The 12457-nt window shown below is 44.0% G+C and overlaps 2 protein-coding genes across 4 annotated transcripts; both read left to right on the top strand.

The window, feature by feature from the left end:
• Nucleotides 1-3913, top strand: LOC104019331 (lysozyme g). Of its 2 annotated transcripts, none has more exons than XM_087759284.1 (6): nt 1-73; nt 843-916; nt 1299-1400; nt 1665-1861; nt 1985-2123; nt 3203-3913. In XM_087759284.1, the coding sequence occupies exons 2-6, from the start codon at nt 874-876 to the stop codon at nt 3334-3336; spliced, it is 615 nt and encodes a 204-aa protein (XP_087615410.1). In that variant the 5' UTR covers nt 1-73; nt 843-873; the 3' UTR covers nt 3337-3913. The 2 variants fall into 2 exon arrangements, with proteins under 2 accessions (XP_087615410.1, XP_087615411.1); XM_087759285.1 differs by lacking the exon at nt 1-73 and adding an exon at nt 402-423.
• A 1947-nt stretch (nt 3914-5860) lies between these two features.
• Nucleotides 5861-10473, top strand: LOC104019384 (lysozyme g). Of its 2 annotated transcripts, none has more exons than XM_087759287.1 (5): nt 5861-6608; nt 7279-7368; nt 7988-8184; nt 8981-9119; nt 9901-10473. In XM_087759287.1, exons 1-5 carry the CDS (start codon nt 6602-6604, stop codon nt 10032-10034), a joined length of 567 nt encoding a protein of 188 aa, XP_087615413.1. In that variant the 5' UTR covers nt 5861-6601; the 3' UTR covers nt 10035-10473. The 2 variants fall into 2 exon arrangements, with proteins under 2 accessions (XP_087615413.1, XP_009470915.1); XM_009472640.2 differs by lacking the exon at nt 5861-6608 and adding an exon at nt 6768-6881.
• The last annotated feature ends 1984 nt before the right edge of the window (nt 10474-12457 follow it).

Here is a 12457-nt window from a genome sequence, read left to right as displayed (position 1 = left end):
AGGTGGCTTTCCCTACATATTAAAACTCCTCAAACCTCAGCCCTGTGCCAGAAGCTGAGCTGCAGACAAGTAGGTAAGATACCACCCCTCAGGGCGGGAGGTCTTCTCATTCCCTTCAGCAATACCGTCTCCTCGGTTGCTCAGGGGCTGCAGTTTACTGCGGCGTGAGATTTCTGCTTGAATAAGAATACCGAGATTTGTCCTGTAGTTCTGGATTTAGGTCACCTAAATTTAGGTGGCTCTCATCCATACATGAGCCTATCTCCCTAGGCTCCCCTCACAGCCAGTGAGGGGAAATGGGTGCCTCCAGAGTACAACTCACGCTAAAGCAGATAGCCACAATGATTTAGAAAGATTGCTTCTTGAAAGTGCCAATTTCTGAGTATAAAGAAAGCCTCAGAAGATTCAGGCAAAGCTGTCCAGGTGTGGCGGAGGCGGTTTGTATACAGAATATGGGCAGGGAGTAAGGGCATTCATGGTGGGAGCGCAGCAGCACAGGGCACTGAACATTACTAATTTTATTTTTTCTGAATTAAGTATTGGGGTTTGAGATTTGGAAGAAGTTACCAAGATGTCGTAGAAGACATGGGTTTGAAACACCAGCAGAAGTGAGAGGTCACAAGTCTCTTGTGACCGGCTGCAGCCTGGTTTGTGCCAGAGCAGGAGAGCTGCCATTGGGGTCTCTTATAAAAAGAGATGCGACTCCATTTGTGTATCGCTTTGCGTACGCAACCAAGAGAAATACCCCGTCAGCTCAGAAAGAGTTTCTTTCTGTTTATTCAGCAAGCAGTGAGATATATTCGTGTCTTCATGCGTGCCAATGCTGACTGATTGGTTTTCAGGCTGTTCTGCGTGCTCAGGAAGAGCCACCCCATGTACCCGATGCTCGTGCTGCTGGGCCTTGCTGCCCTCCTGGGTAAGTCTGGCGTCCCTCGCTGCCTTGCCCCAAGCGGCCGGTGACACACACCCCACAGCCGGGAAGCAGGAGACGTGGATGCACCTCCTCACCCCCCTCCCCAAAATCTTGGTTGCCACTAGACTCTGTCAGAGGAGAGTGTGCTCGGGTCCCCTTGCGAGCCTTGCGGAAGGAGGGGTGGCCTCTGAGGGACGGGTGGGCTCAGGGCTCAGGGTGCAGGGCAGGACCTCGCCTCCTCTCCATCACAAGGAGCGACAGAGGCAGCCCCATGCAGCTCCCGCACCCCACAGCCCGTTCTCTCCAGGGTGCAGCCTCCCCTTGGGTTTTACTTGCAGTCACAAAAGGTTTTTACTGCTTGAGCCTTTCCGTGTCGCCTCTGCAGGTGCCTCCCAGGGCCGCACGGATTGCTACGGCAGTGTAAACAGAATTGAAACTTCTGGGGCTTCATGCAAAACTGCAAAGCCAGAGGGTTTATCCTACTGCGGTGAGTACCCCTCTTCTGCCAGACGGCTCCATTTCTCCATGGCACAAAAATCCCAAATCCTTCACATTTCCAAAGTGCTGAACACACACTAGCTGCTGAGCCTGCATAATATCCCTGTAGGTGATCATCTATCATCTCCTCCCAGAGGTGAGGCAAATAAAATTTTGATGCAATTCTGTTTGTATTAGAAGGAGAGAGGTGAGAGACAATTCTGAGTTTTAAAAGTTATTAAGCAAATATCTTTACTTTTGATTTCAATTACAGGAGTTAGAGCTTCAGAAAAGATCGCTGAACGGGACCTAAGAGCTATGGATCAATATAAAACACTCATTAAGAAAGTTGGCAAAAAACTGTGTGTCGAACCGGCTCTGATCGCTGGCATCATCTCCCGGGAATCTCATGCTGGCAAAATACTGAAGAATGGCTGGGGTGACAATGGAAATGGATTTGGTTTAATGCAGGTATTTGCTGATACTCCACTAAAACCTGATAAACAAATAGCATCTAAATAAAAGTAAGTCTCTTAAACATATCATCCATTACAGCAGGGAAATGAATTCTTTTTGTTGTTCCGATATTTATAGGTTGACAAAAACTCACATAAACCTGTGGGACAATGGAACAGCGAAGTTCATCTTACCCAGGGCACAAACATCCTTATCACGATGATCAAGACAATACAGAGGAAGTTCCCACGCTGGACAAAGGATCAACAGCTGAAAGGTAAGGTACAGGCCACAGGTTGTGCCCAGGAGAGAGGAAAAACTTTAGGATGAGAACATACTCAATTAATTCCCACGTTCCTCAATAACCACGTTTCTAACAGGCTGTTGCTTAGCTTTTCGCTCCTTTTTTTATTTCACCATGAAAAGACAAGCTTTGTCAATTCTGTGTATTTTCTGCCTTTCCTTAGTATGGCAGCCTCACCGAGTTTCCAGCACCGTGCAGTAAATATTTATACACATGAAATCTACTCTATATAAGAGCTGAGCTTTCCTTATCTGACCATGAGGAGTCTCCTACAGCCATTCAGGTTAACAAATAGCTCTGTGGTTTACTTGAATGGGGCCAGCAGTTCACTCCGTATCTCTGTTGACAAAGGAGACGAAGTGTTTGCTCTCAGGGAATTGCAAAATTGTGCCACTCAACGTGGAAAAGCTGCCTGCTTCAAAGCAGGCTGCACCCCACAACCCCCTTGGGCTGCTGGGGTGCCAAGGTGGGCTCGTTTCACAGCCACCTCAGATGATACCTCTGCTTTTCAACACAGCATATGGAGTAGCATATATGCAGCTGCAAGACAAAGATAATGCGATGTATGAGTGTGTTTTAACTCTCTTTTAAGAACAGTAATTTTCTTGGGTGAGTGAGAAGTTACAAGGATGTTGGATATGATATGATATGATATGATATGATATGATATGATATTTGTATTGTATTGTATTGTATTGTATTGTATTGTATTGTATTGTATTGTATTGTATTGTATTGTATTGTATTAACAAGCCCAGTGTAAATGCAGGGCTTGTGCTGGGCCACGTAAATGGTGCAGGTTCATCAAGCTGCAAATATCTGTGAACACAAAACCTGAAGTGTCTTTCTGTTGTTTTGGTGGATTCAGGAATAACTGTAAGCTCTTTGCAGAGCCCCACTTAAGTCAGAGAAGCTCTGATAACATCGCCTACTCCCCTTCCAAAGTCCCCATAAGTGAAAGCTTTTAAAACCAGTAAAAGCAGAACATATTAGGCTGGAATTTTCCCTATTTTTTTTAAGCCTGTATGACTTCCTTTGGTGCTTCATTTCAGGTGGGATTTCTGCCTACAATGCTGGTTCTGGGAACGTCCGAAGCTACGACAGAATGGATATTGGCACCACCCACAATGACTACTCCAATGACGTGGTTGCACGAGCCCAGTATTACAAGAAACATGGATACTAGACACGGGAATCTCTCCTGAATAACTTCCTTACCATCACCTGCATGACACCCCTGAGGGAGCCAAGACACAAAGCAGTTGTACCCTGCAAACCCATACAGATGCAAATGTACAGGAATGATTAACATGAATAAGAATGTGCAGAACAAAGCCCTCAATTTTTAAAACAATATTCAGTAAGACACCGGTTATGTAGGTTCTTTACAAGCAATACGGTTTGGATTTTACAAAGGGAATATTACCAAAATCTTAATACTTTTTTCCGCTATCTACATATTTCTCTGAGTTATGAGGACTGTCTTGTTTGCTATTGATGATTTGCTGCCCAGATCTTAAAACACATTTCTGCCAAAATCTGTCATTCTCTTAAGAAATCAAAAGGCAAAAATACTTCCTTGGGTATTAGCTTAATGATTTATATTTTCAAAGCTGCTTGATATTTACATTATGCTGTGGAGTAGGGTTTTTTTTTTTTGGGATGCTAATTTTTCATATAAATGCATAGAATAGAGATGGATGTTTTCAGTCATACAGAAATAAGCAAACAGAAATCAAATAAAAGCGTTATTGGCAAACAAAGCAGGACTCCAATGTACTCATATTGCCACATGCGTTAGCAAAGTTTGGATAAGTACGATGTTAATTTTAGGCAGATAGAGACACTGAGAAGGGCACAGGATGAAATACATACTTGCGCGTCATAAAATTCTTTTCCCCCTCTGCTGCTTGTAGAAGAGTGACATTCGGGAAAACAGCAGCCTTTGAGCTAAGCATAATTTGGTGCTCCTAGTCCTTCTAGACCTGGAATTGAACTATTTTGGGGGTGGGAGGCTGGAAAGGCAAAGAAAGGAGAGAGGTAAATGCCTGCAGGACTGAGTGACACTCATTCTCCAGGGCTAAAGGAAGAGTTAGGTTTGGTCTGGCAGTGCAAGCCGTGCCTTTCCCAGCAGCATCCACTTGCATGCTGAGGGAACTTCCTTTATTCTTCTACGATAAGCACACCTTCTGCATCTGGGAATAACTGTATGTCAAAATAATTAGAAAAAACATTGGCTGCAAGCATCTTAAATGGATAGGAAAATGCAATCCAAAGCCATTAACAGTGCAGAGTTATGATACACATCCTCCCAGGAGCAATTAGAGACCATGCTGCAAACATCCAGCATGGATTTAAACAGCGTAAATAGTGCCTGGCCAACCTGTTTGCCTCCTGCGATGGGATGACTGGCTTTATGGAAAAGGGGAGAGGAGAGGATATGGTATACCTTGACCTAGCAAGGTCTTTGCCCCAGCCTGCCATAGTATCCAGATAGCCAGACTGGTGCGACACGAACTGGATGGGCAGGTAGAAAACTGGCTGGGAAGTTGCCAGGCTCAAAGCGTGGTGGTCAGCGTCACAGGGTCCATCTGGTGGCCAGTTGCTAGCGGCATCCCCCGAGGACGGATCCTGCAGCCAGTACTGCTTTGTGTCTTCAGCAGCAATTCAGACTGGGGACAGAGAGCGGTCCCAGCAAGTTCACAGCTGATACCAAATATGGGGTCCTGAAGAGGCTGGAGAAATGGGCTGACGGCAACCCCATGACAATTAAACAAAGGCAAAGCCCTGCGCACCTGGGACAGAACAATCCCACGGGCTGGTACGGGCTCGGGCCAACTGTCTAGGAAGCAAGCTGTGCAAAAAGGGACCTGGGGGTCCTGGTAGACACCATGGGCCCTCGCAGAGATGTAGCTAAGAGCACCTTGAGCCGCATTAGCAAAATCCTAGCCAGCAGGGAGGGGAGCAATCATTTCCCTCTCTTTCATGTTTGTGAGACCACACCTGGAGCACCGTATCCAGTTTGGGGCTCCCTGATAGAACAGGGACGCTGGCACGCTGGGGTGAGTCCAGCAGAGGCCACCCAGCTGGCCAGGGGGACCAACTCGAGAACCTCAAAACTGCAGCAACAACCATGATCAAAGGTGAAGAAAATGTGGCCTGAAAAGACTGCAGAACTGGGATGGCTTAGACAAGAACAAACATGCTAAGGACAGGTATACGTGGCTACAGCTACATAATAGACAGCCAGGAAAGGGAAAGTAAACAGGTTTGCCGCACCCGTGTGGACAGAGTAGAGCAGGTACACACACATAAATGCAAAAATACATGTAGTTTCCCATTTTCAGCTTTCATTTTTAATCAGCAATGAATACAAAGCATTTAAGTATTGCCCTTTAGTATTTATCTTGTAACAAGAATGGCCTTTGCTGTACTTAGGTGAGGTCATGAACAAGACTTCCAAGATACTTGAGAATTTATCTAAAGTCTCAGCTCAGCTTTGCAAGACCCAAGGCTTAAAAAAATGAATTTATTACAAAAGACACTGAAATTTGTGCAATTTGCGTAAGCTTCATGTCTCAGTCCTGTTTGCACTCTCCAGCATGGAGCTTTACATCTGTGGATGGGACAAGTAGAACTTCTGCAGAAACTACTGGGGACTTTTGAAACCAAACCAATAAATAAAACCATCAGGCTTTTGAAATGCATGGTGCAACTTGTTCCCTGTAACAGCCACAGCCACTGCTTTCCTTCTTTCAGTACTGTGTTGGATCTGCACTATCTGCATTTCACCCTCACAAAATTTACCATGGGGGAGACGCATGCCTGGATGGATTAGCAGTGACGGGGAGGTCTGCCATCCAGCGGCTTTTTTTCCTTACTGGTGAACAGCTACAGCGGCTTTTTTTCCTTACTGGTGAACAGCTACAGCGGCTTTGATCCTTGCTGCCTGCTAATTTGGGTTTGTGCCTTCACCTTTGTTGTCACTGTACAAGAGGGGATAACAACAGGGACCTGGCAGATTCTCCGCACATCCAAATTCTCTGTGGTTGCAGCTCTGTGTCCTGTTATTGTTGCTGGGTCTTTGCCTGTAAAAACTTTATTTCATCCAAAAGCGCAGGTTCCCGTTTTCCCATTGTCAGCACATTATTGCTTTCAACAACTGAAGGGGGGCAGTTATTTTCAGATGAGGCTCCTCCTAGTTCCAAACTGTTAGCAACGGGGTTTTATTTCATTTTTAAAGTCGTAATTGTGTTCGTGCTGTAGAGCAAAAATCCTGTTGTGTTTGGGTGGATGCACAAGAAGTTGTTAGACGTTCCTGTTTCCCGTAACACCAGTGGCGTGTGGGAAGCGCACTGAGTCAGCTGCTCCAAAACACCGCCAGCAGATAAAAAGCCCATTTGTCTCCAGGAAGTGCGACGAGAAGGTGGGGAAGACGTCCTGCAGCAAACATGTCAGGTCTGTGATGTTTGTCCAATATTCTTGTAAATAATTCACTGTACCAAAACCTGTTTTTCATTAACTGCTGGGATCGGGTTAGCATTGTTCCTCTCAGTTGTTGTTTGTGTGTTTTCCCTTCTGCGAGGGCATGTTTAGGCACAGATAAATGCAGATAAATAATTGCAAGTCAAACAAACTGCAAGTCAGATAAATTGTAATGGATTTAATTGAAGGATGTTTCTCTTCGATTTTTCGTGTTGACAGTAGCTATGGAAAAGCAAGCTGGAGCAAGTAAGTAGTGTAGGATTTCTTTTGACTCTCATAGATTTTTTTTTTTATTTTGGAATAGAAAACCCGCCTTTTGGAGGTGCCTTTCTCTGTTGGCTACGCGGGCAGCCCAAGTCACAAGCTTAGACTAGACAGCTAGGTTTTAGGCAAGCTAAAATTTGAGGAGGTGAACTGTGCACAAGCTAGTTCACCTCACAAGCTACACTGTGGCTTCATGCTAGCATGACCGAGAGGTAATCCTTTCCAGAGCATATGATATCATGACCGCATCTGCTAGCACAAACGCCTGCACTAGTATCGAAATGATGCCATGGGTTTCAGTCGTGGATGTGAAAACATTTTAACAGCATGCGCCGCACACTGTGCTGGCCTGACATTTGGTTGTAAATACTGCTTTTAGGCTGTTTGGAGCGTTATGGGAATATACTGAACATTGACACAACTGGAGCTTCGGAGGCGACCGCGAAACCGGAAGGTCTGAGCTATGCAGGTAGGCACTGATTCGGTTGCCCATCTCCCCTGACCTCCACGCACAAGCTCGTGCCTATTACAGATCCCGGTCTGTGGCTGTCAGTCTTTGCCATGCGAGCAGACTTTTCCACAACCAACAAAGATCCTACTTGGGCACATAAGTTTATGTTGGGAATAGAGTTACCTTTGAGAAGTTCTGAGGAATATTCAAGACTATCACAGAGAAAATGCAAGGTCTGCCGAGTGCATCCAACCCCTGCCATTGAGCCTGCTTTTCTCTCTCCCTTAAGAGGATTTCCCTCATGACCTAAGTTTCTGAACATTTCCTCATTGTAGTCCTAAATTAAAAGGAACGAAATCTGGGACTAATCCACCCAAAGGCTTAGATTTAAAACAAGAAGACCCGCCTTTTAGTCTGCATGCTAGAGAACTGCCCTCTGTATTTGAAAAAACATCTTTTACATCATCTGTGTATTGATTTCTAGGGCCCTTACCCCTCAGCAAAATTGGTCAATTCTATCATTGCTTCTCTCTAGATTCAGAAGGATTCAAAATGTCAGCTCAGTCATAATGACTGTTAGAACAACTTGTTTCTGATTTTAAAAATGAAAGCAAAAGCCATGCACGTTGTGTTGTAGGAGTTCCTGCCTCAGAGAAGATCGCAGAAAAAGATTTGAAGAACATGGAGAAATACAAAGCCAAGATTGCAAAAGCTGGCAACAGCAAGTGTGTTGATCCAGCTGTGATTGCTGGTATTATCTCTCGAGAGTCGCATGCTGGGACAGCGCTGAATGACGGCTGGGGTGACCACGGAAATGCATTTGGTTTAATGCAGGTATGGTCAACCTTCTTAAAAACACAAACCTCATCTTTCTTTTGAAGCAGAAAGTCAGAAGTGTGGCAGGGGCCCCATTGAAAGGCAACCCCCTAAAGCTTTTCAGACAACTCTTTGGCCAGAATAAAGCCGACAGTGACCCAGCTGTCAGCTCCCAGCACCGGGAAGGACCCTGGTGAGTGTCAGGGCACGAGCAGACTGCTTTAGCACCGTGAAACCGCTGCTTGCTCCCCAGTGCTCTCTTGAGAATGTAGGGATTAATTGTTCCTGTTTCATACTTAAGATAATATATCTTGTTTCAAAAAGCACTTTTTTTAACTAAACACAGAGGCCTGTAGGCTGCAGCTACATACAGTCAGGTTAATTACCCTTTATGCACCACAGGGGCCTGGCTAGCAGGGGATCTTGCTTCCCTAGAGGAAACAGGGGTTTTCCCACCCTTGAGGCAGCTTGGGAGGAGAGGAGCAGTCACCTTGCAGCTGGAAAAGCTTAAACAGCAGTAAGCCCGCTTTCTGCACCCTGTCACCTTTACAGCAGCAGCTGTGTTGGGTTTTTAAGGCTCTAACAGACAAGGAGGTGGGGCAAGCATTCCTCTTCAGTGCCCAAATAGCCTGCTATTCGCATCTGCTGGCTTCGCCTGCACCTTGAGCTAAGTTTGCTTCCTCTCTATACAATTACAACAGAGGTAAATCACGAGATTAAAGATCAAAATTAATACAAGCAGCCTGTAAACAATTAAGAGCTCTGGATAAATAGCAGGGTTTCTGGTGTGCTGATATTGCTGTCTCACTTTCAGGTTGACAAACGGTACCATAAGATTGTCGGGTCATGGGACAGTGAAGAGCACTTAGCACAAGGCACAGAGATTTTATGTGGGATGATAAAGGAAATCCAGAAGAAATTCCCAACGTGGACAAAGGAACAGCAGCTCAAAGGTAGAGTTTTGTCAGCTTTAAAACACTTTACATACAAAAAAGTCAAGCACAATTAACGCTGTAAAACCAAGCACTTCAGAAAACTAAATCGATCCCAGTCCCCCTGTTCATTTTATTGAGGTGTGGAACAATATTCCTTGACACTCACTAAAAGGAATAGAGGAATAAGATGTGGTTAGCTTTCTAGCAGGCTTTTGGAAAACTTGGCAAATATCATGACATTTTTCAGTTGCAAGGAGTAAGGGTGAGTTTTTCCCCGGCTCTCTCCATTTAATTTGTTTTGTATTTCCACACCCACCTACAAAAAGCTACTATCTTGGCAACTCCAAAGAAGGAACACATTAATTTTGGAAATGTATGGTCCTCTCTGAAGGAAACATGGTTATATTCTTGAGCACTGATTACAGTTGAAGCCATCACAGCTGGATCCCTTTATTCCAACTACAATTCAAATACGTCTGAGGTTATTAATGCAGGTAGACATGAAGGAATATGCACAAAAGGAAAGTCATACAACTGAAGATGTTACGTTAGCAAAATACAGCAAGGGGACAATGACCACCAAGTCTGGATGTAAAGGAGGAAATTATGATTTCTTCACAAAGTTAAAACACAAAAGGAACACCTCAGTGGCAAAAATAGCTGGAAATGGTAATTACAATACTGGTGAAAAGAGAGCTGCAGACTAAAGCAACACATTTAAGTTGTGATTTTTGTTTGTTTGCTTATTTACTGATGAAGTATCATCTCTGTTTATGTCTTCCTTTCACTCTCATTTCAGGTGGGATTTCAGCCTATAATGCGGGACCTAAAAACGTCCAGAGCTATGACAGAATGGATATCGGCACAACACACAATGACTACGCCAATGACGTGGTTGCAAGAGCCAAGTTTTATAAGAGAAATGGATACTGAGATATCTGAGTAATGGTTAGATTTGAGTCACTGATTGCATACTTTGCTTCTAATTAAGAATATCCTGGATTTCTCCCCCAGAAAGAGTAAGAACGGGGCAAGGCAATGAAGCCAGAAAGAAGTGCAAGCTTTCAATGGGGTTTTTTTCAGCTACGGCTAAAAAAATCACTTTAAAAGATAACACCACTAATAATCCAAACTGCAACCTATCTTTTGCAATTTATTTTTTCTCTCACTTCACAAGAATATTCAAACAGAGTTTTCATCTGTGCTTTCAGTCTCTCACGCAGCAGATTAATGCTTCAAGAAAGTTATAGCACTGCTTAACAAGATTTTATCTGCCTTAGATTTTATCTGTCAATACATGTGTCTAACAGCAGTACAAAATTGGTTGTTAACAATCTGCAATTTTGGAATTGAATATTTGATGTTTAATCTACCAGAAGAGTGTATCTCAGTGTATCATATCCTTTCAGAATAACTGCTCTTAACTTTGGTGGTGTGACCCTGAAGTGGCTGTTTCTTGTGACAGGAGGGAAAATACTAAGCTATCCTTAACTTTTTTTTTTTTTTTCCCCTCGATACTACTTCATTTTAGCCTTTACAGTTGCAAACAATCTGTAAAACTCAAGCTGCTGTAATGAACACTTTTATTGAAGCTATATATTAGCTTCAGTGCGGGGTCTGGACTAAGATTATGCACATTCCATCATGTTTTTGAAATGGCGTGTAGTTTATAAAATCTGATGCAAATTCATGCACAATAAACAGATCCTTTTAATCAATCACATAGTAAAGCTTTTGGGGAGCCTTAACTTCAGAGCTGTTGAGTTCATTCAGCCATTTCAAGACAGGGGAGAAAAGTAAGTGGTTTAGAGTGGTTAGAAAAAAAAACCCTCAAGCGTATCACTAGGAGCTAAAGGAGAAACAACAAAGAGCACAAGGGGGTTGGTTGTTTGGTTGTTTTAAATATTGTGCATTTTTATAGATAGTATTTTGTAGTTGTGATTAAAAATATCCTGCTCCTATTATTAGAATTGTATTGCTCTACTCACACTACAGTATTAATTACCAAGTCTGTAACAGTAAGTGAACCTGCAACAGAGCAATAGCACAGAAATACAAATTTATTCTTAAAACAGGACATTTCTACATTGTTACCACATATTGCACCAAAGATTTGTTTGAATATACTTTAAATGCCACAGAAGATAGACATGGCAAATGGTTCCTAACCAAGAAGCAAGCTCAATGTCAGCCAGCTGTATGCCCAAGCAGCAAAGGCAGCTAAGAGTACCGTGGGCTGTATGAACAGAACAGCTTGACCAAGGGAAGGGATTACACCCCTCTACTAAGCACTTGTTAGACCACATCTAGAGTAGCGTCCAGTTTTGGACCCCCTGGCACAAGAAAGAACAATTAAGTAGAGCGTGGTCAGCAGAGAGCCACCAAGGTGGTTGGGGCTGGAGCACTTGCCCCATGTGAAGGGACAGCTTCAGGTGGACCTAAGAGCAGCCCCACAGTACCTGCCTGTGAGGGATAACTGAGCGGATGGAGCCAGGCTGGCTCCTCACAGCAGTGCAAGGTGGGAACAGAAGTGCCAATAGGCATAAGCTGAAAGAAGAGAGGTTCAGACTGGATACAAGACTGTATTCTGCATACAGCCTTTTCCCCATGAGGACAGCCAGGCAGCAGAGCAGGCTGCCCGGAGAGGCTGAGCTGTCCCTCTCCTCAGAAGTTTTCAAGACCCAACTGGACAAAGTCCTGAGTGACCTGGTCTCACCTCAGCGCTGGCCCTGCGTTGAGCAGGAGGTTGGACTAGAGACCCACAAGGTACCTTCCAACCAGAATTTTGCTATTGTCTTAAGTCAGCCTGTTTGTTCCCTGCACGAAAAGGCAGTATGTCTTACCGGTGCTTCCATGAAGATTTACACGAAGCATTTGCAATGCTCCAATAATGAAAGGACGTGGACACACACACTGTTTGTGCACCCCGTTGGTTCAGGTTTTCAACCCAAGAGCCAATCTTTAGGGAACGTATGCTTATACAGAGAAGGTTTGGGATAGCGGATTGACTGTATGACAGTTGTGAACTTGGAGAAAATACCATTTCAGAAACACCCAAACCTACACATATATTAAAAATTTTAAGAAAATACAATTTCCTTTTTCATTAAAACTGCCAGCTTGTCAATTAAAGACAGCTGTAAACATCTCTTGTAGCTAAATCTTATCCAGAAATAACAGGTACTACCTAAAGCCCTTTCCCTTTCCTGTACTTGGGAAGCAGTTACTAGCTCTGACCTAACTTAGGTAGTTTATCACACACTTTTTAAGTTGTGCACAGTACCAAGCAAGCTCGTTCATTAACACATTCTTTCTGGTTTACACTGCAGTACTTTTGAAGGTTGTAGCATCCATAT

The sequence above is a fragment of the Nipponia nippon genome, unplaced genomic scaffold (genome assembly GCF_047370975.1).
Source record: "Nipponia nippon isolate SJK-2023a ecotype South Korea unplaced genomic scaffold, ASM4737097v1 scaffold_2, whole genome shotgun sequence".
NCBI lineage: Eukaryota > Metazoa > Chordata > Aves > Pelecaniformes > Threskiornithidae > Nipponia > Nipponia nippon.
Note: the sequence above shows the minus strand (reverse complement) of the source record. Positions and strands in the feature narration are given on the sequence as shown.